Below are 25,019 nucleotides of genomic sequence, written 5' to 3'. Positions count from 1 at the left end.
CTCTTTTATCAGTTTGTCTGTGATCATGTATGCGATCATGAATACCATTACAAATTAGTCCTTGAAATGTAATAACTTCCAAGATGTATACATTCCTGCTTACAGTCTAATTCTCAAAAACGATTTTACATTTATAAATATAGGGTGTTTCCCAAACGAAAGTAAAAGGTATGTAATTCAGTAGTTTTCAACCTGAAAATAGGGACCATTTGATTATAAATGATAGATTGCTTGGAGCTTTACTTATTCATGTAGTCAAGGGGGGCGTTTATTCCTTGAAAGTTAATGTGTCAACTGACCCCACCCATTCAAAAACATGTACATAATGTATTTTAATGCCTCTTGAATTCACTTTGATGCTATTAAACCTATGTATTCAGTCTTTATGCAGTTACGCCGCTCTTCCTGGTGGGAAGTTGGTGAAGAACACCGCTAGACGTCAACTCTGGGTACGGCTGCTGTGATTGGCTGTCGTTAGTCACGTGTGTGTTTTGAAGATGGCGTCTCCAAATGGAGGTAAATTCTAATTCCTTACCCTGCTATGTTGTGTATAACATTTAAATTAGACATGTTTAAGGACATTATATCTTTAGCAACTCCTATGCCTACACACAAGGACATACCAAGGCGACAGAAAACACATATTAATGCTGTATTTGTAATGTTTGGAGATGTTTATTACGTTGCCAAAGCCTTCACTAGCCCCAGTGTTGTTGCTGACCAATGTAAAGGGAAGAGACGATAAGCGTGAACCATCGTTCACACTGACCCACAAAACTGCTTCCAGCTACACACACAGCTAATCTCAGAAGATTGCTGCCCTGCTATTAATAGGCTAAATCTGCTTTGTTTATAATTTGTGTAACGCCCAAGTGTTTTCATTCACAATAACGTGATCAGTCATGGGTTTCACTCCAATAGTCAGTCGATGTTCATGCTTTTGTCTTGTTAACAACACTAATGTTTAGGACTGATGTTGAATTTACAATTTATTAAAAACATTAAGGTATGACTGTATTTATTTTCCATGTAGTTGTCTTCCATGTTGATCACTTTCAGATCACTTTCGTACACATGTTTGTGTGCTACCCTAAAGTATGGCAATGTATTACATTTCGACATAACTTACATATAATCGAACTATGTATTAAGTATGTAAGCATTTTAATTATGTAGTATTTTAATAAATATATGGGCAATATATTTTCATATCTGATAAAACACACTAACATTGTATGTTATGTTGATATACTTTTATTATAGTAGGCACAACTTTTTCGTTTGAAAATGTAGTTTTAGTCAGATGATACTTTACACAATGCCAGCTATATTGGTTCAACACAGTAAGAATTAAACATACACAGTAACTTTATTATTGTCTTTACTTTTATTCTTTCTAAAACTCTTACATTACATTATTGCAGTACAATGAATGCATTTTCCACATAAAGAGCATGAAACCAAAAAAACAAGTATATTTTGTGTTCTGATAGGTGACGATTTTGAGGGCTCTTTGCTGAGTTTTGAGAAGTTGGACAGAGCGTCACCAGACCTGTGGCCGGAGCGCTGTAAGTCTACATCCCCTCTCTGTTCCTGTGATTACTGTCCATGAGATTGTGTCCTACGTTGCTATGATCTTAATTATCCTGTAATCTCTCGCACAGTGCCTGGAGTTGCAGAATTTGCTGCATCTTGTAAAAACGTGAGTTGAATTCACTGTGGCTACTTTTGATTTACAAACTAGATAATTAAGTAGGCTTGACATACTATGATATACTGTATAGGCCTCATCTATAAATCTTGTTCACTGAGACATTTGTTGTGTCTTACATCACAGCCTATCAATAATTCGCCCCCTAAATGGATGGCTGAACTAGAGAGTGAGGACATTGAAATGTTGAAAGGTAATGTACAATTTCAATTGTTTTTTGAACAAGGAGAAAGTAGACGGAAATAGTATAATCCTATCAAATGGGATCACATTTGCTGAAACTAGTTACACGTTAAGTTTTCATTATAGCTCCTGTTATCCTTCTGTAGAGCTGGGTAGTCTGACCACAGCCAACCTGATGGAGAAGGTCAAAGGACTTCAGAACCTTGCTTACCAGCTGGGCCTAGAGGAGTGTAAGTACCTGAACATCACACACCTGAAGTTAAAAAGGTTCATATATAAATGTTTGGTTCCATTTTCGCTTGAATACAATTTAAGTGAAAAGTTTACAAATGTACCATAAACAGATGCAAGTTGGTCCACGTCACCACTAGATGGTGCTCATAGCCTTTCTTGTAGCTAGTTGATTTCACAGCCTCCATATGTGCTTTCACTTTCAAGACCCAAACAGGCTGACTGCACATAGGCTCATATGTTTTAACCCAATAACATAATGGATCAAAATTGGAACCAGCCATTTTAAATCAGCTCTCCAGTTCTATGAAATAGCATAAATAGTTTGAATTGAGACCTTTATAAAGGTGTATTTAGGTCAATCTTGTTAGAGTGGAAAAGGTAGGAAAACAGGGGCATGCCCACAACAAGTGCTAAAGCATTTGATTGATGCACAATCTAGTGTTTAATCCATTCTCCACTGCCTCCATTGTCATAATCCGTGTGGATTAGAGAGCTAAGTGCTCTAAGAGACAAATGGGAATTTGCAGTGAAAAAGCAATGAAGAATTGTGATGTAGCCTTCCCTCTTAATGGAAAGATATAAATGTTAATGTTTTTTTCCCCCTGGGTCATTTACATTCAACTAACATGCAGTCAAGGCAAAATGATGTGATTTAGATAGTAAGGTTTTAAAGTCTTGCACATTTGACTGCTTTGTAAAACTCCATTAAGACAGCTTGTACTTATGAATAAAGTTATGTAGAACATCATTTGGAAAGGCTTTGAAATTTGAGAGATGCATAAAGGGAAAAAAAACATCATCAAATGTGTAGGCAAGGGAGTTGACTCCTGAGTGATTGAACTGTGGTCTGCAATGGTATAATGCACACATATCCAAATGAACATACCACAGAAGGCCTAGATAAGAGTAAAACATGATATCAGGCTGTAGATTGTGTAGCATGTGTTGTATTTGCATAGACCATAAATCACAAATTCATTTAGTTGTAAAAGTGTCTAATCTCCCGCACCAACCCACAGAAGCATGTAATCTGGCTGGTATGAAGACGTTAGCTGTCACAGGTGCAGGCCTGCAGGCTTTGCAATCATGTCATGTTCCCCGCGATGACGGGACACAATGATGGTTATTATGGGTGTCGGAGCAGCCCTGTAATGGGTGCCTGTTTAATGCTCTCTGGTTTAATTTTCTCCTTTTCCTGGCTGTCAGGGAAGGCCTTGTAAATCTCAGCTACTTTTTCATCATGTTTTGCACTCTTCAGTACCCGTAAACGAGACTCCTCAAACTCAGATTGAGGGCAGGGGGATAGGATTTACTACCCCTCCCCCTTCAACATGTGGACCATTAAAGAGGAAGCTGGTTAATGGGCACAGAACAATCAAGCAGTGAAACTCCCCTACTGCAGTTAGAAAGAGGACCGGGACCAAACATTATTACAAGGACGCCATTTCCTCCCTGTGCCTCAAACATACCAAGACTGTGTTGGTTTCTGCCCTTTTTGCACTCTACATACTGTTGTACACACATGTTTGTACATAAGTATTAATATGGAAGTGACGGGGGGTTGTAACACTCCCTTAATCCCCCGCCTCACCCCCTCCTCCACCAGCACCCCCAATGATGTCTGAGTGACGCTTGCCCGCTCTAGTCCCAGAGGGGTTTGACGCGTGCCTCTTCCTCAGGCCACAGCTGCTACTCCACCCCGTGATGAATGCTCCTGTCGTGGGCTGCTGAGCGCGGGCATCAAGCCCTGAGTCTCTGGGGAGAGCTGAGGACTCTGATAAGTGCTGTTATTGGAGGTAATTGAAAGCTGAGTGTTCCTTTGGGACGCGCTGGAGGGCCGTGCTGCCGCGCACCACACTGCCAGAGATGGGGCTCTATCACACTTGTGGGCTCAGGGCTACCGACTACCATTTAACTCTTCTCCGTGTAGGGTGGGCTGTTGATTAGGAAATGTTTCCAGGGTAACCTTCGCTCGTTAACACATTTAAACCAATAACAGAATATTAGAAAGATGTGACTGACAAGTGGACTACAGCACTTGTAGGACTGAGTAACGTTTTTGAGTGATTACCTCATTTCTGATAATGGATTATATTTCAAGTGTGGGGCTTTTTAGGAGATGCCTCCACATAGGCTAGTATATGGGCCAGCTCCCAAGTTGTCCCTTGGCAGAAATTGTAGAAAGAAATGTGCAAAATGTTAGGGGTTGGATAAAGCAGATAATGTACCCTCTTAAAAATAAATGAAACGCTTAAAAAAAAAAAAAAATCAAATTTATGGAATCTTGTATATTAACTATGGAATATTAAAAATCAAACGCATTAGAAAAAAACAAACTATACAAGTCCGTTTTAACCTTGTGATGTCATCAAGTATAAAGTCCCAAACAAAGAACGGTCACCTGATTTTGTGGAACCATCTTTTCTGACCCAGGAAATGTATCCATATACTCGGAACACTTCCTTTGCTGCCTATCTGTGAACACCACATAATTTTGGCCAATTCATTGTCTAGGGAGCGGTACCAGGCTTGAAACGTTATGACATCACACATTTGAGTTGTACAACATTACATTGCATTTAGCTGACGATTTTATCCAAAGCGACTTACAATAAGTGCGTTCGACCAACACAATACAAACTTGAAGAAAACAGAATCATATAAGTACATCAGGTTTCATAGAGCAAAAACATTTCAAGTGCTACTCAACTGGCTTTAGGTAAGCCAGTCCTTTATTAGTATATAAGTGCTTTGTTAATAGTTCTATTGCTCGAAGTGGAGTCGAAAGAGATGAGTTTTCAGTCTGCGCCGGAAGGTGTGTAAGCTATCTGCTGTCCTGATGTCAATGGGGAGCTCATTCCACCATTCTGGATGAGCTGCAGAGGTCGGATGGCACATGCAGGTAGACCAGCCAGGAGGGAGTTGCAGTAGTCTAGGCGTGAGATGACGAGAGCCTGGACCAGAACCTGCGTCGCTTTCTGGGTCAGCTGGGGACGTATCCTCCTGATGTTGTAAAGTGTGTATCTGCAGCAACGGGTTGTAGCAGCTATGTTTGCAGTGAAGGACAGGTTGTTATCTAGGATCACACCCAGATTCCTTGCAGTCTGAGTCGGGGAAACAATAGAGGTGCCGATGTTGATCGTTAGGTCAAGAGTGGGACAATCTTTTCCCGGAAGGAAAAGCAGTTCAGTCTTGTCAAGGTTGAGCTTGAGGTGATGAGCAGACATCCATTGAGAGATGTCAGCTAGACAAGCAGAGATGCGTGCGACGACCTGGGTCTCTGAGTGGGGAAAGGACAGAATTAATTGGGTGTCGTCAGCGTAGCAGTGGTATGAAAAACCATGCGGGCTAATGACAGATCCGAGCGAGTTTGTGTACAAGGAGAAGAGGAGGGGACCAAGAACAGAGCCCTGAGGGACCCTTGTAGTTAATTGACAAGGGTCGGACTCCGACCCTCTCCAAGTAACCCTGTAGGTGCGGTCTTTGAGGTATGAGGTGAGGAGGGAAAGTGCAGAGCCTGAAACTCCAAGTTCTTGGAGAGTGCGAAGGAGGATCTGATGATTCACCGTGTCGAATGCAGCAGACAGGTCCAAAAGGATGATGACAGAGGAGAGGGAGGCTGCTTTAGCAGTGTGCAGTTCCTCAGTGACAGCAAGGAGGGCAGTTTCTGTGGAGTGACCTGCCTTGAAACCAGACTGGTGCGGATCCAGAAGGTTGTTCTGATGGAGATAACAGGAGAGTTGTTTAAAGACAGCGCGTTCAAATGTTTTAGACAGGAACGGGAGGAGAGAGACAGGCCTGTAGTTTATAACATCAGACGGGTTGAGAGTGGGTTTCTTTAGGAGAGGGTTTACTCTTGCCTCCTTGAGACTGTTTGGAAAGTGACCAGAAGTTAAAGTGTTGATGAAATGGGAGAGAAACGGTAGAATATCAGGAGCGATAGTCTGAAGGAGGTTTGAAGGGATAGGGTCCAGAGGACAGGTGGTAGGGCGGGCAGAGGTAATGAGAGTAAGAACCTCACTTGGAGAGAGAGGGGAAAAGGAGGTCAGTGTTTGGGTGAAAGGAGGGTCTGGTGACCCAGTGGTGAGTAAAGGTGAGTCAGAAAAAGAAGAGCGAATATCATCAACCTTTTTTGGATTTCCACCGTTTCCGCTCTGCTGCCCGAAGGACGGTTCTATTAATAATAATAATAATAATGAATGATATTTATATAGCGCCTTTCAAGGGACCCAAGGTCGCTGTACATGGTGGACAAACAAAACAAACAGACAATCAACGGGCAAACCAAAGAAATAAATAAAGGAAGCCAGGGGACCAGAAAAGGGCTAGGGCCCGAAGGCCAGGGTGAACAGGTGTGTTTTTAGTAATAATTTGAAGATGTCCAGGGAGGCAGCATTACGGATCTCGGCAGGAAGTGCATTCCAGAGGGTGGGGGCCGCAACACTGAATGCCCTGTCACCAACAGTTTGGAGGCGAGAGCGGGGGATGGAGAGCAGGCCCGTGTCTGAGGACCGCAGACTCCGAGAAGGGGTGTAGGGATGGAGGAGGTCCGATAAGTACTGGGGGGCGAGGGTATGGAGGGACTTGTACGTGAGGATGAGTGTTTTGTATTGAATCCGGGACTTGACCGGCAGCCAATGTAGGTGGATGATGGTGGGGGTGATATGGTGCCATGGCTTGGTGTGGGTGAGAAGCCTGGCGGCAGAGTTCTGGACATATTGGAGCCTATCCAGGGTTTTACTGGGAACCCCGGACAGGACTCCATTGCAATAGTCCAGACGGGATGTAATGAAGGCGTGTACCAGGGTTTCTGCCACAGAGTCAGAGAGAGAAGGCCGGATTCTGGCAATGTTTTTTAGGTGGTAGAAGGCGGATTTGGTGACAGCTTTGACATGCGCCTGGAAAGAGAGGGTGGTGTCCAGGAGGACAGAGAGAGTCCAGAGAGGATGAGAGAGTAGAGAGGAGAGTTTCTGCAGCAGAGTTTGGAGGTAGGAGTTGGAACGAGTCAGAGGAAGGGAGGGCTGAGGGCACCGATAAGGCAAAGGTAGAGGGGGAGAGGGAACGAAGGTTACGGCGGACAGGTGCAGGATGAGAAGAGATTAGTTAGTTATGTTTGGAAAGGGGTAGAGAGAATGAAATGAAGAAGTGATCGGATGTGTGGAGTGGGTTTACAGAAAGGTTAGAAGTAGTGCAGTTCCTTGAGAATATGAGATCAAGGACATTGCCAGCTTTATGAGTTGGTGGGGATGGAGACAGTGAGAAAGCAAAGGCGGTTAACAGAGATGTTAGTTCGTCTATCTTCCCTGTCTGGAGGTTGAAGTCTCCGAGAAGTACAGCGGGAGGGCCAGTTTCAGGGATGTGTGAGAAGAGATTATCTAATTCCTCCAAGAAGTCCCCCAAGGCGCCTGGTGGACGGTAGAGAACAACAATGGTTAATTGTATAGGATGGGTTACTGTGACGGCATGGAATTCAAAGGTGGAAGGAGTGAAGTTAGGTAGCTTGAAGAGGGAAAAGCTCCATTTGGGAGAGAGCAGGAGACCAGTGCCACCTCCTCTGCCAGTGGGTCTGGGTGTATGGGAGAAGGAATATGCTGTGGAGAGAGCTGCTGGGGTGGATGTGTTGGATGGAGTAATCCACGTCTCAGTGAGAGCAAGGAAATCCAGAGACTGCAGGGAAGCGTAGCCAGAGATGAAGTCAGCCTTAGGAACAGCTGACTGGCAGTTCCACAGGCCGCCTGAAACTAGATGTTGGATGTCAGTGGACAGTGTTGGGAAAGTTCACTTTCTACATGAACTAGTTCAGTTCACAGTTCACAAATTTTAAAATGAACTAGTTCAGTTCATAGTTCATAATTCAAAATGTTGAACTAAAGTTCATGGTTTCAAAAATGAACTAATTTATAGTTTATAGTTATTTTTTCAATACGTTGCTGCGAGCTATTATTTGTCAAAATGATTGCCACAACCCAATAGAACCACAGACAGCAATCAGAATACTGGCATTTCCATAACGCTTTGCTGCCGCCCATTCAGTCCACACTAGTAGCAGCTGCAGCTTTCATCTCTACAGTATATTTTCAAAAACATGAGGAAAAACGTGCTGCTTGAATAGTCTTTATTAAGTATAATAATCTAAATATACTTAAAGTACCAAAAGTGAAAGTAGTCATTGTGCAAACATATAACATATAAACATGTGCCGACATAACTCTGTACAGTGTTTCCCACAGATCTGAAATATACTTGGGCGGGTGGTGGCAGCGGGCGGGGGGGGGGGGGGGGGGGTGCGCAATAAAAAAAAAAAAGTGTTCATTTTGTATAATCATTTTGCGTAAAGATGGCACTCAAGGGCACACTAGTGGTGGTGTTCCTGGCGGGATTTGAACTCACAGCCTTCCGATCTTCAGCCCACCTCACTATCCATTAGATCAGGGGTGCCCACACTTTTTGGGCTGGTGAGCTACTTTTGAAATGACCAGCTCACCGAGGTCTACCAACCAAAAATAAAATCCCAAATTGCAAGGGTTGCTGAATAACACGTTTTATTTATACATGGGATAATAGGGCTGCAACAAATGACTAATTTGATAATCGATTAATCTATCGATTAATGAAACAACTAATCGACTATTCAGACTATTACTGGATGCCTTGCACAGTTTCTCAAACGCTCTTGTTTAGCCATCAACTTTTAGATGTAGCTTGAGGTTGTTTTAGGCATGTGGAAACTAACAATGAAGACAATAAAGATGAATACTTGATTCAAAAATACATATTATTAAATTAACAAATTGTTTACAAAATTAACATTGCTTTTTATTTAAATAAAATAAATAATATTTCGCATCAAAAGAAACAACAATGTTTTAACAAATCCTATTAAATAATCTGATGACAGAACTGTGAACAGAATAGCTTAAACTTTAACAAAATAAAGAGTAACTCAGTTTCCTCTAATCATTAACCCATGTTTGTATAATGGAGTTAACTCCGTGTGTTGCTGCTAGCATAACACCTGACGTGGAAACGTTACTCGTGGATGGAGCTACAGAGCTGCTAGAAAGACAGTCGAACCCGGTGCATTCCTCCGTCTGAATGTGGAGCACTTTTGATAAATGTTTAGACACATTGCTCGTGTTCCCGCCCTCACATGCTAAACACTCTTGGCAACGAGCATTGTCCACCTCAAGACGGGTAACATTTAACCACACCTTGGAGCGCTTCTCTCCGCCATCTCCTCCGTGTGTTGCTGCATGTAGCAGCCGTGTGTGTAAACTGCCCCGCCCCCTCGCACACAGACGGGGGAGGGAGATCTCGTCTGGATCGGAAAGGTCGAAAATACACCGACCATAGACGCATTTGTTTGTCTTTTTGCATGTTAGAAACGAGTTGGCGACACTAAGACTGCGAGATAATGTTTGTGTAGCAAGCAATAATACATGACCTTTCTCAACTCGCTACTCGGAGGCAAGTCGCTGTCATATGCCTTGTGAACACTCCGATAATGCCTCTCCACTAGGGATGTGCATCTCCATCACTGAGGCCGATGCGATGCGCATCTCGATACGTTGCCACGATACGATACATTAACGATACACTTGAAACACCAGGCGATGCGATACGATACGATTCACCCCTGTTGCGATACAGTTCGATACGATTTGATTCAACATTATGCGATTCGGTGCGATACGATGCGATTCAACACGATGCAAAAATAATGATACTTCAATTTGGTACGACAGAGGATTTTTGTTTTATTCCTTATATGCAGCAAATCATACATTAACAAAAAAGTGCTTTACATATTTGGTACTGCACATCCCATCATGCCGTTTATTTGTTTACCTTTAAAAGCTCTCCAGAGTACAATTGTATAACACCTCACAGTTAAACAATGTAAGGATGCATTGCTCATGATTAACAATGTGCAAATAACAGCTACCATAGAGCAATGCCCATACAGCTGCCAGCCTGATGTGCTTAACACTCATTCATAGGCTAACTCACCAGTGAGCAGAAAGCGGTGGGTTCTATATGAACAATAAATAATACAAATAACCTTTCACAAACAGGTATTTCATAACTGCTTACAGTGAGGAATACATTTAAATTATTATTGGCCGTCACAGGCTGCTGTAAACTAAACACCACTCTCTCTGACAGAACACCTCACTGAGTGATTTAACTCATATGTCTAACTTTCAGGTTTCTCTTTTCAGCCGCAGACCCCATGTCGACTCTTTATGTGCGTCGCTAAGTTCCTCGTACTACTTGTGTACTTTAAATCGGCTCGGCATCGTTAACAATTTGCGAGCGATTTTTCAAGTTGACCGTCTGTGCCGCGCACATATACCATCAGGACGTTACTGATGGGGTGCGGCTGCGGAGTGATACTGTGTGTATGCAAGCCCGCATCTAGGACGGATCTATGTATCATGACTGTAGACCTGTTAAGTAATAAAGATACCTCATACAAAGGTCTACGGATACCTTATTACTCTCCATGACCTGCGGTCAACTATATAGCATAAAGGACTATGACACCGTCTTTCTTGAACAATCCGAAGTGTTGCCAAACGTTTGATTTGTAGGTATTTTTCGGTGCGCTGTGTTTCTCTTTCTCCTCGACTTCCGTGTGTGTTGATAACTGAGACTCTCGGCCTCCGTAGTGGCGAAGATATCAAAGATCGTATCTGCTGAGCGTTGACAAGATTAGGGGATTTTATATGAATTAATCGGTTTTTTACCGATGCAAAGACGCTACGCAATCGATGCATCGCGAGTTCAACCCGGTTCAACCCAAACTGTAGCCGATGTGCACTCTTTCAACCGGTGCACTCGCATCTTGAACGTTTATGCCGGTGCACCGATGCGAATCGGTGAATCTTAACATCTCTACTCTCCACGTTACCTTTCTTTGGCAGAGCGACGCTTGCTTTACAAATAAGGCAAATAACCTTTGAATGTGACATCACAAACAAATAGTCTTCCTCCCATTCTGGGTGGAAGTGGTATGTCTTTAGCTTTTTGCTCGGTCCCGCACTCATTTTGTTGTTTGTCTCTTGTTAGTCTCTTTAACTTAATTTGAGTTTTCCCAGCACTTGACTGATTTTGTATCGCTTTGCATTCTGGGTTAACAGACTGGAAAGCGATAGGTCGCTTTTTCTGTCAATCAAGTAAACTCCTGAATTAAGTGGCAGGGAGGCCAAGGGAGGAGGGATCAAAACCTGTTTTGTCTATTTTAACGGAGTTGGATTTTTTTTTTTAAGAATGACTCGCGATCTACCAGCATTGCCCCCGCGGGCGACCGGTCGCCCGCGGTCGACGTACTGGGCACCTCTGCATTAGATCAATCACTACCCTCTCAAATGGAAATATGTGTTTACATACATGGTGACCACACCGTTTGAGACCCACTGAGAACTTAGACTAAGTTAACTATCTAAACACTCAGAGAGTCCTTTACCTCACCTGAGCTGAGGTTATCCCGAGCTTGAATGACACACAGAGACCAATCAAGGGCTTTGATTATGATCTCTATGACAGTCACCCTGTGTGAGGCAGGCCACTTAACGAGGCGAGATCAGAGCAAGGGGAGCGAGGGATCATTGTCCACAAGTTAATCGATTGCAGATGGCGTCGTGGTCACGGACGAATAAAAAAAATAAAAAATTTTTTTTTTTTTTTTAAAATGGGTTGCGAAATATACTTGGGCGGCCGTTAATATACCTGGGCGGCCCGCCCAAGTATAGTCTATGTGTGGGAAACCCTGCTGTACTAACACAACACGAGGTAGGAACCAGGCTGAGGTATGAAACTAAGGTTACAGGCAAACGTTAGATTTTTTCCGTCTGAGTCAGTACTGACTTTAACGTAAAACTCTTTTAAATGCTCATTAGCCGACGCCGTAGAGTCTGACTCTGAGCGAGTGCTGGGTTGCATTCCAATAGTCCATTTAGCTTAGGAACCTTCCTAACGGAGTGAAATGACCCGGAAGTACGTCACTGGCAGCCATGATAAGTGCCGTTCCAATTCTCCAAATGAAAGGAAAGGAGGTTTCAAACTTCCTTTATAACCTCCTTTAGCTTAGGAACCACTGGACCTCCCTAACCGAAAGGAGAAAATGCTGCCCCACAATGCATTGCAGCCGCAGCATTTGCCGTCACTCAACAGTCGGCCGTTCACGGAAACAACCGATTATGACCGAGAAATGATATCAGGAAAGTTACGGTGCTTATTACGCATTTTAAAACGTATGTGGTAAGTTGCCAAAGTGCTTTGTTTTGAACGTTCATCAGTATTGTAATCAAAAAAATAAATATGAACGTTAGTTTTTACTGAAATGATCAAATAAAGTCAACATTTCACTGAGCTGTGTGGGGTTGTTCAACTTTTAAAAGATGTTTGAATGGTGATATACACAGTGATAGATGTTAAGGACTAACGTTTATAATAAATACATTTGTATTTATTTTAAGATCTTTTAATAGTTCATACAATCATACGTATTGGGATCATTTGTATTAATGTGGACCGGAGGGAGAGGGTGACGAGCATAAGTTTCACTTTCCTTTTTTATTTCAATTCCAACTTTGGTCATGAAGAATATGTTTCTCTGTTGTCCCCGTTCATAAAGCAACAGCATCAGAGCACGGTGCAGAGTCTCTAGATGAGTTTACAGTAGTCCCTCGTTCTTATTAAACATTAATGTTGTAGTCCGCTGTATAGAAAACTGTAGTTTCCATAGTTTCCCCACAGCAGCAGACGCACATTCATGACGTCCGCTGGCGCATCATAAACACGTCGGATAGTGAAAGTGCATTCGGATTCTCTAAGCACCGCAGTCTCTTCTCCTAAATCCTTTTGAATTGTCCTATCCACTATCCCTTAACGTTTCACTCAGAGGTCAAGGAATAGGAGATAGGGTTAGAATTTAGGAGCTGATTTTTGGATTATCGGAACGCAACCCTGCTGCAGCTGCTCTCGGCTTCGTCCATACTAATTCATTCATTCATTCAATGCTCGCCGGTTCCGCGGTTCCACATTGTTTGTTGTGAGGAGTCTGATGACGTATATTTTAGTGCAACAGCCAGGGGTGACAGGCGCGTACGCGTCACAGGCAGCTTGCTGTTGCCAGATTGGGTGGTTTTCCGCATTATTTTGAAGCCTGTTTACGGTGTGTTTTAACTGGGTTTTCGGCTGAAAGGCATATGAAATCTGGCACCCTTTTGAACGCCGTTATAATACAGTGCTGAGAATGAACGCACTTTTGAACACCGTTATACAGTGCTGAGAATGAACGCGTTCTCAATTACGTTCATCTAGCGGAAATACAGTACGTTCAGTTCACGTTCGCCCAAAATATGAACGCGTTCATGAACGATCGTTCATTGGACGCGTTCAGGTACATCACTGTCAGTGGAGCATGTGGGATAGACGAGAGCAGGCCGGTTATATCGATTACGAGCAGTGATAATTGCGAGAAGACACATGAACAGGAATGGAGAAAATACACATGATTATAGCATGAGGGGCTAAACAACCAAATAAAATAAAACACCAGCGATACTTAGCTCAATCAAAGTAGGATTTGCCTCCTCTTTGCCACCCTCGTGACTCCAGCAGGACTCTATTGTCTTTGTCAGTCTTACTCCAGCAGGACTCTATTGTCTGACGCTGACGCTCCAGGAAAGTGCTACCTAAAATGGACAACTGATTGCTGAGTTCTCACAGATGTGGGGCCACGCCCCTTTAATTAGTTAACTCTCTGCAGCTGGTGGCCCTCAAAAGGAAATCTAGACTGGCTCCCTCCTGAGTTGCTATTGTGTCTTTTCAGTGGCCCAATAGTTTTACAATTACATTAAACCCTAAGTTATAAAGTTATGAGTTTAACCCTTAATACAGTTACACCTACTCAATAAAGCTCTTAGTATTCTACAAATGTTTAAATCAAAGTTAACCCGAGCAGTCAGTTAGTTCAGTTTTAAGGTTTCAGTCAAATTACTTGTCCCAAGTTTCTGCCTGACAGATACTGTAGCGGTTTTGAGATTTAAAATCATTTATACAGAGTACACACACTGAAACAGAGAAGTCTAAAAACAGAATGTTACTCACACAATTCTAGAAGTCACCAGTTGTTATCCTGTCAAAATCGAGTTGCACACAATCCACTCTTGTTCTCTGATCTCGGAAAGAGTTCATTTTACTGATATATATTCTTGGCCCGCCTTAGGCCACAGGACTATCCTGAATGTTTTTTGTTTTTTTAATGTCCATAGTTCCCACTAATATCTTTAAGGCCAGGAAAATAAATAACAATATAACAGTGTTTAAAACTGTGATATCTCGGTTAAAACAGCGTCTCACAGTGTGCTCTGTAGACCACCTGTTGTAGCTCTACAGAGCACCTCTCCTCTGATTATGACACATGGCATAGACCCACCCTGACCCCTGTTGCATCTCCCTGTGTGAAGGTGAGACTGAAGGTCGCCCTGCCCTGACAGCTCCTAATGGGCCCGCGTTCACCCCCGCCTCCTCCTCACCCTCAGGATCAATCTCCGGCCTATTAGAAGCAAGCCACTGCTGAATATGATTGCATTCACCGGGCCCCACCGGTGCTAATGTGCCTCCATCAATCCATCAGGCGGCTGACCGCGGGGCGGCCCGTTATGAAGTGCCTGAGCTGACAGCAGCTGAATGAGGAACAGGGGATGCCTCCTCACCGCCTCTTGCCTTCCTCCTCCTCCTCTTCACCTCTACTACTCCTCTGTGCTCGTCTTTTTAACTCTCTCCTGTGTCTCTTTGGGGCTCATGGTTGCAATGAATGGCAGCATTGTGGCGCATCTATTTGAAGGGGACACAATCTGTGTGAGGAAAGTGAAATAAGCCTCAAGGATGGTTCCGTTTTTGAAGCTCGGGTTTTTATCATCGTAATGTGTAGTAACCTTGAGCCTGGTGGGGCGAGTTTTCTCAAATTGGCTCCCATAGTTATATATTTTCAAATAATTGGGCGTGCTGACAGAAAAGAGCCGCTACTATAGTGATGAACCATGGTTGGAGAATCTTTAGAGGCTCCACACACATTTTACAACTGGCTGACACGAGTAGCAGGTTGCAGCTGTATATGATAAAGCCTGTCCATATCTCAGGCAGGATCAGTGTTAGAGCTGTGCGAAAGCAGAGGCAGACACACACACACACACACACACACACACACACACACACACATACACACACAACGCTCCTCAGTTCTGCCTGCCTGCCGCCTCCATGAGCAGATCGGAAATGACACCTCATTTCCATAAAGGCATTAGGAATTCATTGGATTTTCTCTCCCAGCTAATCATGGCTCGGGTGTAAAACCTTTTAGGCTTTTTAATGAATGATTTTTGACTGATTGCCTATTAATAAGGACACCTCTTGAACAGGCGTCGGCTGGGGTTGGGAGGTGCAGATGTGTTTGTTTTGGTGTGTGAGTGTGTGTGGGTGTGTGTCAGCCAGGCGAAAATGCATCGGGGGAGGGGGGGGGGAAGCCTCTCGGTTGGGACATAAAGAGGAACCAGTGGCTCCCCTGGGAAATCACAGCTCGTGTCTGCATCTTAAATATCCCTGTGAAGTATCAATAAGTGGGTAATTGAATTTTGAACACAAACATGAGCGTCAGGTGTATGTGTTGCATGGCGGGGGGTGGGGGGGGTGCTGTGGGGGGGGGGTCGTCGGCGGTATGTGTGTGCTTCCGAGTGTTTCTTCGCCTGTGTGTTGGTGTGTGTCATCTCCTCTGTGTCTCCCCTCGTCCCCCCCGGGGAGGACGGCGGTGAAAGAGGATGTTAAATCCATTAAATAAAGCTTACAGCCCGTAATAGCTGAGCAGCACTCGGAGATGGGCAGAGGGGGTCAGATAAGTCCTCTTAACTCTTAATGAAAGTGAATTGGGGCAGTCAGGGCAGGGGTCCAGGACTCCAGTTAACCCAGGTGGTCATCTGTCTTTGGAGCTAACAGGGGTCTAGAGGCTCACCGGGAGCGTGCCATGGAGGGGGGGGGGGGGGGTGTTGTGCGGGGGGGCGAAGCGATGATTACTCTCATTTAATACACAGGGGAGTGGTGGGGGGGGGGGGGGGCTGGGAGTGGGCCGTGACAATGACACCCAGATCACTCACCGTAAAGCAGGGAAAGTAAGATGTTACCCCGCCAAGCATTTACATCTGAGCCACCGGGGATTCGCTCAATGAGAAGGAGGTGCCAGGGCAGAAAATTGCTGACATATTTTGGTTACACAAAATGTTAGTAGTTTTAATCCTTGCTGTATGACGAGGTAACATCATAATATGTAAAACAAGATAAACATCTCTACCATATGTATTTTTCTGTACATCGCTTCTATTTCGTCATTCAGACTATTTTTCTTATTTTCCCAGATTGAATTCTCCGAAAAAAGCGTGACTTAGTTTTTCATGTACTCATTGTTAGACTCAATCCAAATACTAGAAATATCTCAGTATCAAAAGTTATCAAAATATGGAATGACTTAGTCTATATATGGTGATTTTTTGCCTTTTAGCATAACTCGCTGTTAAAATATTTGCTAAAAGGGCATCATTTTAAATAGCCTCGGGGCTAGCAGATATAGGTTAATCTCCATTGTTGCATTGTGCCTCAGCAGCATTACCCAGGGTGAAATCTGCAGCCAGAGGATTACTGGTCTGATGTTGGATTTGCAGATATAGGAGCCTTCAGCATGCTCTTCCTTTATCTGCTCTCAGACGTCCTCATTCTTATGATAACCTAAGCTCTGTTTTACATATTGTGTCTATTTACGGATATAAATGATGAAACAACAACAGCAACCCAGCTCACACTGTCCGCTCCAGCAGCGAGCCCTGCAACGTCCCGCCAACACGGCACCCAGACCCCACGCAGCATTCTCACCTGTTTGTCATTACTGGTGTCATTTTCTGGTTGCTAACGCCATTGTAACACATAATCACTGATGTTCCGCTGTAACGGTGGTAGACTCATCAGAACAGCAAGCTGACCAATCGGAGCACAGTGGGCTCACAGGGAGGGGGGGGGGCAGGAGTTCCAACAAGCCGTTTAGGACAGAGTGAATACACATACTATACAGAGATGCTGTATGAGAAACCAATGTGATTTTGGAAAATTACACAGTATAAATCTATTTTAGTAAACCTCAACAATGGAATTATGATCAGTAGAAATGGCCATGACATGGGACCTTTAAGATAACAATGGACGGCGGCAATGTAGATATATGTCGAATTGTTATATTCTGTATAATGTGGCTGTGTTGCTAAAGTATCACGGCATGCGGCGATGGAATCTCAGACCAGATCGTGCAGAATGATAATTAGATTAGCAACAAATCAACAGGGCCAGGAGATGGCCCTCACAATCCATAAGGTGTCATTTAGTATGGATGGCAGTGGAAACAAGATGCTGATTAACTTAGTGTAAAATTAGTAATTGACCTTTCTAATCAACTAAACAAATCTCTAAAAGTCCCACTAATCAGTATTGATCTCTCCTGGTGTGTGTGTGTGTGTGTGTGTGTGTGTGTGTGTGTGTGTGTGTGTGTGTGTGTGTGTGTGTGTGTGTGTGTGTGTGTGTGTGTGTGTGTGTGTGTGTGTGTGTGTGTGTGTGTGTGTGTGTGTGTGTGTGTGTGTGTGTGTGTGTGTGTGTGTGTGTGTGTGTGTGTGCAGGTGTGTGCAGGTGTGTGCAGGTGTGTGTGCAGGTGTGTGCAGGTGTGTGTGCAGGTGTGCAAGTGACAGTGTGTGCGCCGGTGACTGAGTGTGTGGGCGTGTGTTTTTCAGTGTTTACCTTCATCTGTTTATGTACATTTTACAAATCACTTATAGAATAAATTGTTTATAGATCATATATTCAATAAAATAACACGTAGAACAAGCTAGTGCAGTAAAGTTCAACATTTGAATTGAAATCAATAATTTATCATCAGGTTTTTAACCAAGAGAAGTCTATTTTGACATTTATGCTACCAGTTATTGTAGAGGTCTTTTTCACGGAAGATAATTTTACACGTTACAGTTGTTAATGATTAAACCATTGATGGCTGAATGCCATTTAGCTGCTTCAGTTTCAGTGTACCGGTATAGCATGTTCTCATACGTCATAATAGCTAAGTTCCCTATTCTAATGTAGCATGAATAAATATAATAATAATAATGGATAACACAAATCCAGATCAGCAAAAGAAAGTGAATGAATGCATTGTACCATCCACTATCATTATGAAGATAATTGTCATGTCCGGTGCCATTCAACCATTGCAGAAAAGGCTGCAATGAGTGTCAGTCCAACGTCAATTATACAAATACTAGGAAGTAAAGCGTGATGAAAATCAGGCATTAATGTTTCTTTCATACATTTCTTTGAGAGGATTACATTTTGTCAAGGCTCCAGACATATTTACCTTTTTTATCCGTCACAATCTTTCGTGTCTTCAGAGGAGATTTAAGTTGCATGCTTCGTGCAAGTTATGATTTATTCACAAAATCCTTTTCCTTTGCACTTTGCAAAGTCAAACAGGAACTTTTTTTGAGTCCCATATTACGAGGTATTGTAATGCGTATATTAGAAAAAAAGTACATTGTTAGTGTTATTAGTAACACCCTTTTTTTGTGAATAACTCCTATTGTAGCTCTTTCGGTGGTCTAACTATGTATACTTTTAGCTGGAGTTCATCCTGCATGCATTATTTCATGTTCTGTAATAACCTGCTGAACACCTTCCCCCATGTATCCCTTTCATAAAAAGAGGGGCACACATCATAACTTGAGCACTGATTTATGTTTAATGGGGTCTTTAACGTGATGGTATCAGTAATATTTCTGTCTGAGCGGTGGGAGTCTGAACTGAACCGTAATTAATAAGACGCTCAGCGGGGCAAGGGGTCTCGGGAGGAGGGGCCCAGCCATCCTGATCCGTTTTACAGTTTGGGCTCATCAAGAGACGGGGAAAGTGATAACAAGAGAGAGAGAGGGAAGCATGGTACCTTTTTAAAATGAAAAGTATCCTTTACCGTTCCTAGTGTAACTGCTCCTAATAAGGAAGTGACATCAGAGCACTTGCGGCATGAGGGTCATCCCGAAGTAATTGCTTTCCCTCGCTTTATTTTGATGGCTGTATTTCAATCTAAAGCACCCTATGCATGTCCCGGGGTCCCCTGATGACTTTGTTTAGGGTGATTTGAAGAGACAGCAAAGTGCAGAGTGAATCCATCCCATTCCAATTAGCATCATCTTTAACCTAATGAGGGACACCTCAAGGTGACGTGGCCCCCACGCCCAGATGCACCATTATCATTCCACACTGGGCAACTCATCTAAATTACTAACTGGCCCGGCTTTTTCATTAGCCGCTGGGGGGGGGCTTCACACAGGCAGACAGCAGCAGCCAGCTGAGATTGTGATCATATTCTTCTTGTAGGCGTCAGGACGGTGGATTACTTTCTGCTAGATGCCCGGTTGATATCCTCCCTCTCTCCCCCTCTGTTGTCTTGTATTTGTCTGATGAGCCAGGTTAGTTAGAAACTGATCAGAGTCGCTGATGATCTCGGCAGCTCATAAAAACTGTAGAGCAGCCGGGTCCTATTCTTATCTGAACAAAGAGTGATTACTGTACCTGGATGGTGCATCGCAGGGTTTCTAATGATGCTGCAGGGAGGTCTGAGAGCCAGTTATTGCTCTCCCAGTGAAGATCACCCTCACAAAGAGCCTTCAGCAGGGCGGTGTCTGTGTCACGTAGTTGTGTTGTTGTTTACTGAACCAAACATGCCGCTGTGTAGAGCCTTTAGCAATGTGTTGTATTTGCATCACAGATGTCGCACAGACTTTACAAGATGGAGAAAAAGAGTGAAGCTGGAAAATATAATACCATATAATACCAATTGATTTTGTTATAATCATTGGTACATTCATTTACAGAGGTTACTAAAAATGTATGTATTCACCGGATTGTTTTTTCTTCTTAGATTGTTTAATTTTAACTTGTTTTTTTTATTTGAAGGAATACAATAAGCATATCTAACATTAAATGAATAAAATAGCAACAATCAGAGAAATAACAATGGCCTTGTGGAGCATGATGTTTTGCATTATTTCCTAACATGGCCCCTCAAATGTATTCCTTTGGCTTAATAGGCATGTTTATTCCTTTTTTAAATTATTTTGCTATTCATTTGTCGCTTATTTTAAACATGGTTACATTACATGTTCACTAGTTGAGGTTAATAGTGATGATAATAATCTCTACGCACTCCTCCTGCAGTCACACGAACACACACTCTCATGCACTCGTAGGTCTGAGTACTTGTGCCTCACTACATTGAGACAGCGATAAAGCAAATCACAAGACTCTTTGGTGGCTACGCTTCCATCTTATCTTGTTTTCCATGTCCTGAATGAACAGATGTTTGTATAAATTACCCCGCGGTGTGACACTGTAGATATTAAATACATGCTTTGCATTTTTAAACAACAGTTCTGAAGTGGTGAGAGCTGCAGGCAAATGTTGTGGAAGACTGACTGATTTACCCAACTTATGAAGGGTTGTTGGGAGGGTGTGAAGCATACTGGAGTATCTTACCAGCATAATAAATGAAAATATATCTATTAACCTGAACATTATTTTAATATGTGATGTGTCTTCTTGTTTTCAGCCCGAGAAATGACCAGGGGGAAGTTCCTGAACATATTGGAGAGGCCCAAGAAGTGACGTTTTTCTTTTCTACAAGCAACAACAAATGTGGGCACTGAAAGGTGAATTAGTTCTATACATTAAACAGTATGCTCTGAACATGTTAAGACCTTCACTACACATTTCAAAAACCTTTAATTGAAGCAGAAATGCTCCCTGGTGGCTGAGGTCTCTTCCTGCTGTCCTCCTAAACAGACGCCTTTACATCCACAGAAACTCAAAATGATGTACCACCTCTTTCTGACTTTCCTTGATCAAATGTTCCCTATTTATTCTTCCTTCTATTTTAAACATGATTTACATTTTTTTCAATTTCTGAAGTTGTATAATAAAGTTTTAAAATGAAAAGACGATTGCTTTTTTATTTGACGTCCTCTTGAATGATAATGAGTGCAGACAAAGCGGATAACTTTTGTGCTTTTTTGTCCAACTTTTAATTAGGGCAGTTCTTTGACGTACAGAGTGCATCAACTCTCGGCTGCGACATGTAAGCAGCTCCGACGTGAGAGTGTTTTCCCGGCTACCGGGGCATGTTTTCCATTTAATGAGCATTGGAAGCAGGGTCCCCTACACAAAACATTGCGTAAAAATAATATTGCTCGTTGTCATCGCCTTTAATGAGAGCTGACATAATTACTAGGACCATTTATTTTCTAATTAGCACACTTCAGTGTTGTCGGAGCTAGTGGCCGGGCAAAGAGGGAATCTGACAGGCATGCCGAGAGGGAAACAAAAAGAAGTCCATCGGCCATAATTAGGTGAGACAATGCCTCGGACTGTTCTCGGCTGGAGATGTCGCAGGGTTTCTGCCCGCTCACTCCCAACAAGTTACACTTCTCCCCGGGCCGCTAATAAGCCCCTAACCTCCTTTCAGATTCACACGGACAGAGGCCGCCAATTCCTCAGCAGCCTCACCCCCTCCCTCTCACGCGGACCCTGGCTCACCCCTTTTTCTTTTTAAATCACTGGTACAGCTTCACATTTCAGAGAGTAGCTTCTTCAGTGTTGCTGCTGGAGTGTGATGGGAGAGGCAGAGAGGCCAGAAAGTACATTTTTATTTAGGCTGTGTCCTAATACTCATAGTATTATTTATTTGATATAAGAGCACAATAGAACATCCAAATACAGATGCCTAATCCTATCACCTGTGAGAACGGTTAAGGTCAAAGGTCAACATCTCCCTTGGATCAATTCTGAACTCATCAGTCTCTTTAGGGAAAGGGATAAAGCATGGTCGATATATCGTCATTCAAGAACTATAGCCGATTGGGAAGTATACAGGCATCTCCGAAATCTGAGTAAAACCAAAACCCGAATTGCTAAATCCAACAACTATAAAGAATCTCTCACATCGGACTTTAAGAATCCCAAGCAATTTTGGACTAAAATTAAATCTATTTTAAATAAATCAGGTAAACATTCTATTAATAAAATAAGAACTGCTGATACAATAATTCATGACCCATTATCCATTGCCCAAATATTTAATCAGCATTTCGCTAATGTATGTTCCACACTACTATCTGACTCCTATTTGACGACTGGTATTTCTAATAGTAACTCGTACTGCAACAGTTCTTTTTCTTTTAAGAAAATTCTACCACACAAAGTTCATAATGCTATCCCAGAATTAAAAGTGGATGGCAGTGCAGGACTCGATGGTATAGAAAACAGGTTCATAAAACTGGCGTCCCATATTCTCATGTACCCACTTGCTGATTTGTTCAACCTGTCTTTGTCCACCTGTGAGTTGCCGACTATTTGGAAATGTGCACGCATCATTCCACTGCATAAAGGTGGTGATTTACTTGATACAAATAATTATAGACCAATCTCTATAATCTGCTCTATTTCCAAAGTTTTGGAGAAAATAATTTATAATCAACTGTCACATTATCTCAATACTTATAATATTTTATCTCTGGTTCAATCTGGTTTCAGGCCTAATCACTCCACAACAACTGCACTACTTAAATGTACGAATGACTTGTACTCTGCTGCAGATGATGGTGAACTCACAGGTGCCATTTTTATTGACTTGACAAAAGCCTTTGATTTTGTTGATTGATATCTGCTCTTGGATAAACTTCACGGCATTGGCCTTTCTAATAATACAGTGTTATGGTTTAACTCGTACCTTCACAGTAGAAAGCAATGTGTGGTTGTTAATGGAAAACAGTCTGACCTGTTGATCCAACAAAAGGGTGTACCCCAAGGATCAACTCTGGGCCCACTTCTGTTCTCTATTTACATAAATGATTTATCTTCTTGTCTCATTAATTGTTGTACTCACCTTTATGCTGATGACACTGTTATATATACATCCAAATCAGATTTTTCACAAATTCAGATCTCTCCTCAATCAGATTTTAATATCTTACAGGACTGGCTATCACACAATAAACTACTGCTTAACAAATCTAAATCTTATACCATGGTCTTTGGTACCAGGCAGAAGCTCAAATCCAAACCTAATAACATGTAAGGATGGCACTTCTCTGCATAAAGTTGATAGCTTTAAATATCTTGGTGTATGGCTAGACTCTGAACTTTCATTTAAACTACATATAAAGCATGTAATACAAAAAGTCAATTACGGAATCTGTGTTTTACACCGCTCTCGCAATTGTTTTACGCTCAGTGTCCGAAAGAGAATTGCTTCTCAACTTATTCTTCCGATTATGGACTATTGTGATGTTGTCTACCAAAATGCACATAAATCAGATCTTGCTCCACTCAACATAGCCTACAATAGACTATGCAGATTTGTTCTTGGTTGTCCTTTTCGTACACATCACTGCACAATGTATAACCAACTTAAATGGCCTTCTTTAAATGTAAGAAGACACACGCATTGGCTTCAGCTGATATTTAAATGCATTTATCTTAACTATCCCCCTTATTTAAAGCAGTATTTTGTACCTTACTCACCAAATCATCATGTTAGACATTCTGTTCAGATTTATTTCTCTGTCCCCTCTGCAAAAAAATTGATTGGCAGAAGAGCATTCATGTTCAAAGCCCCAACTGACTGGAATACTTTACCTGCTGCCATTAGATCTTTTGCATCATTGGGTTTATTTAAACATGCATTATCATCTCACTTTCAACTGGTCTGTACTTGTTATTAATGAAACTGATTTGCTTGACTGTCTCAAATTGTAATGATTGTATGCATTGCTTGAATTTTACTTAACAGACTGTATGTGGTTTGTCTTGTGTGTCATGTTTTGCATTTTGTCTTTTTGTTTATGTATGTCTGTAAGTTGTTGCTATTGTCGGGACCCCCTTGAAAACGAGATGGTGCATCTCAAGGGGTTTATCCCAATCAATAAAAATGTATATATATATATATATATATATATCAATAACCTATAACTGCCAAATTGTCCTGTTAAATGGGTAACAAAACCAGCCATCCAAAAAACTAAATATAACTCTTTCTGTTGCCATTAAAGGCTTGTAGAGGTTACATTTATATATACATCTTTCTTATTTAACGGGGCCTATTGCAATTATTATATGATAACAACATTTCAGTGTTTATTGGTGGAATAGTGGCTTTATTAAGGGTTGATAAAGCCCTCCATATAGGCTTTGTATATCAATAATATGTTATCCTCCTCCGGCCATCTAACCTACTGAAAAGAGATAGAGCATGTGAAGCAAAGGGATTTTTCAACTAGATTTGACCACAAAACGTTATGAACTATTTATTATTACATTTAATTGCAGACTTGATGGCTTCTCAGAGAGTGAAAACCCCTCAATTTTTGCAAATGCACTGCAAATCTTTAAGTATCATTACCAGAAAGGATAAACATGATCAAGAATTCAGATTTAGCATGAGTAAAAGTAGTGATAGCACACTGAAAACACTGGATTTGAAAGTAAAAGTCCATCGTTGAAAATGTTAAGTGCATCAAAAGCTAAATGAATAGTAAAAGTACACTTTCTACAGGAAAATTGATAATGTAATGTTTCCATTCAAGTATGTATGCGACCATGCTGTCACTGGTTGCATGGACACTTGTTGATGCTGACTTGATGAACATGCAGTCTGCTGAGCGCTGACATGGTAAGCGACCTGACATCCCCAATATGGTGCACGCACTGGTGGCTGCCCGTCACCCGCAGCCTTCCTGCAGCCAGACAG

General features: G+C 42.2%; 1 protein-coding gene across 2 annotated transcripts; it reads left to right on the top strand.

The window, feature by feature from the left end:
* Positions 1-405: 405 nt before the first annotated feature.
* Positions 406-21,211, top strand: lin52 (lin-52 DREAM MuvB core complex component). 2 transcript variants are annotated; one of them, XM_034221894.1, is made up of 7 exons: positions 406-516; positions 1,494-1,568; positions 1,665-1,702; positions 1,838-1,904; positions 2,041-2,124; positions 20,826-20,925; positions 21,077-21,211. In XM_034221894.1, the coding sequence occupies exons 1-6, from the start codon at positions 498-500 to the stop codon at positions 20,879-20,881; spliced, it is 339 nt and encodes a 112-aa protein (XP_034077785.1). In that variant the 5' UTR covers positions 406-497; the 3' UTR covers positions 20,882-20,925; positions 21,077-21,211. The 2 variants fall into 2 exon arrangements, with proteins under 2 accessions (XP_034077785.1, XP_034077784.1); XM_034221893.1 differs by having other exon boundaries at positions 20,826-21,211.
* The last annotated feature ends 3,808 nt before the right edge of the window (positions 21,212-25,019 follow it).

The sequence above is a fragment of the Gymnodraco acuticeps genome, unplaced genomic scaffold (assembly GCF_902827175.1).
Source record: "Gymnodraco acuticeps unplaced genomic scaffold, fGymAcu1.1, whole genome shotgun sequence".
NCBI classification, from domain to species: domain Eukaryota; kingdom Metazoa; phylum Chordata; class Actinopteri; order Perciformes; family Bathydraconidae; genus Gymnodraco; species Gymnodraco acuticeps.
The sequence above is the reverse complement of the archived record's forward strand: the minus strand, read 5'-3'. Positions and strand labels throughout refer to the sequence as shown.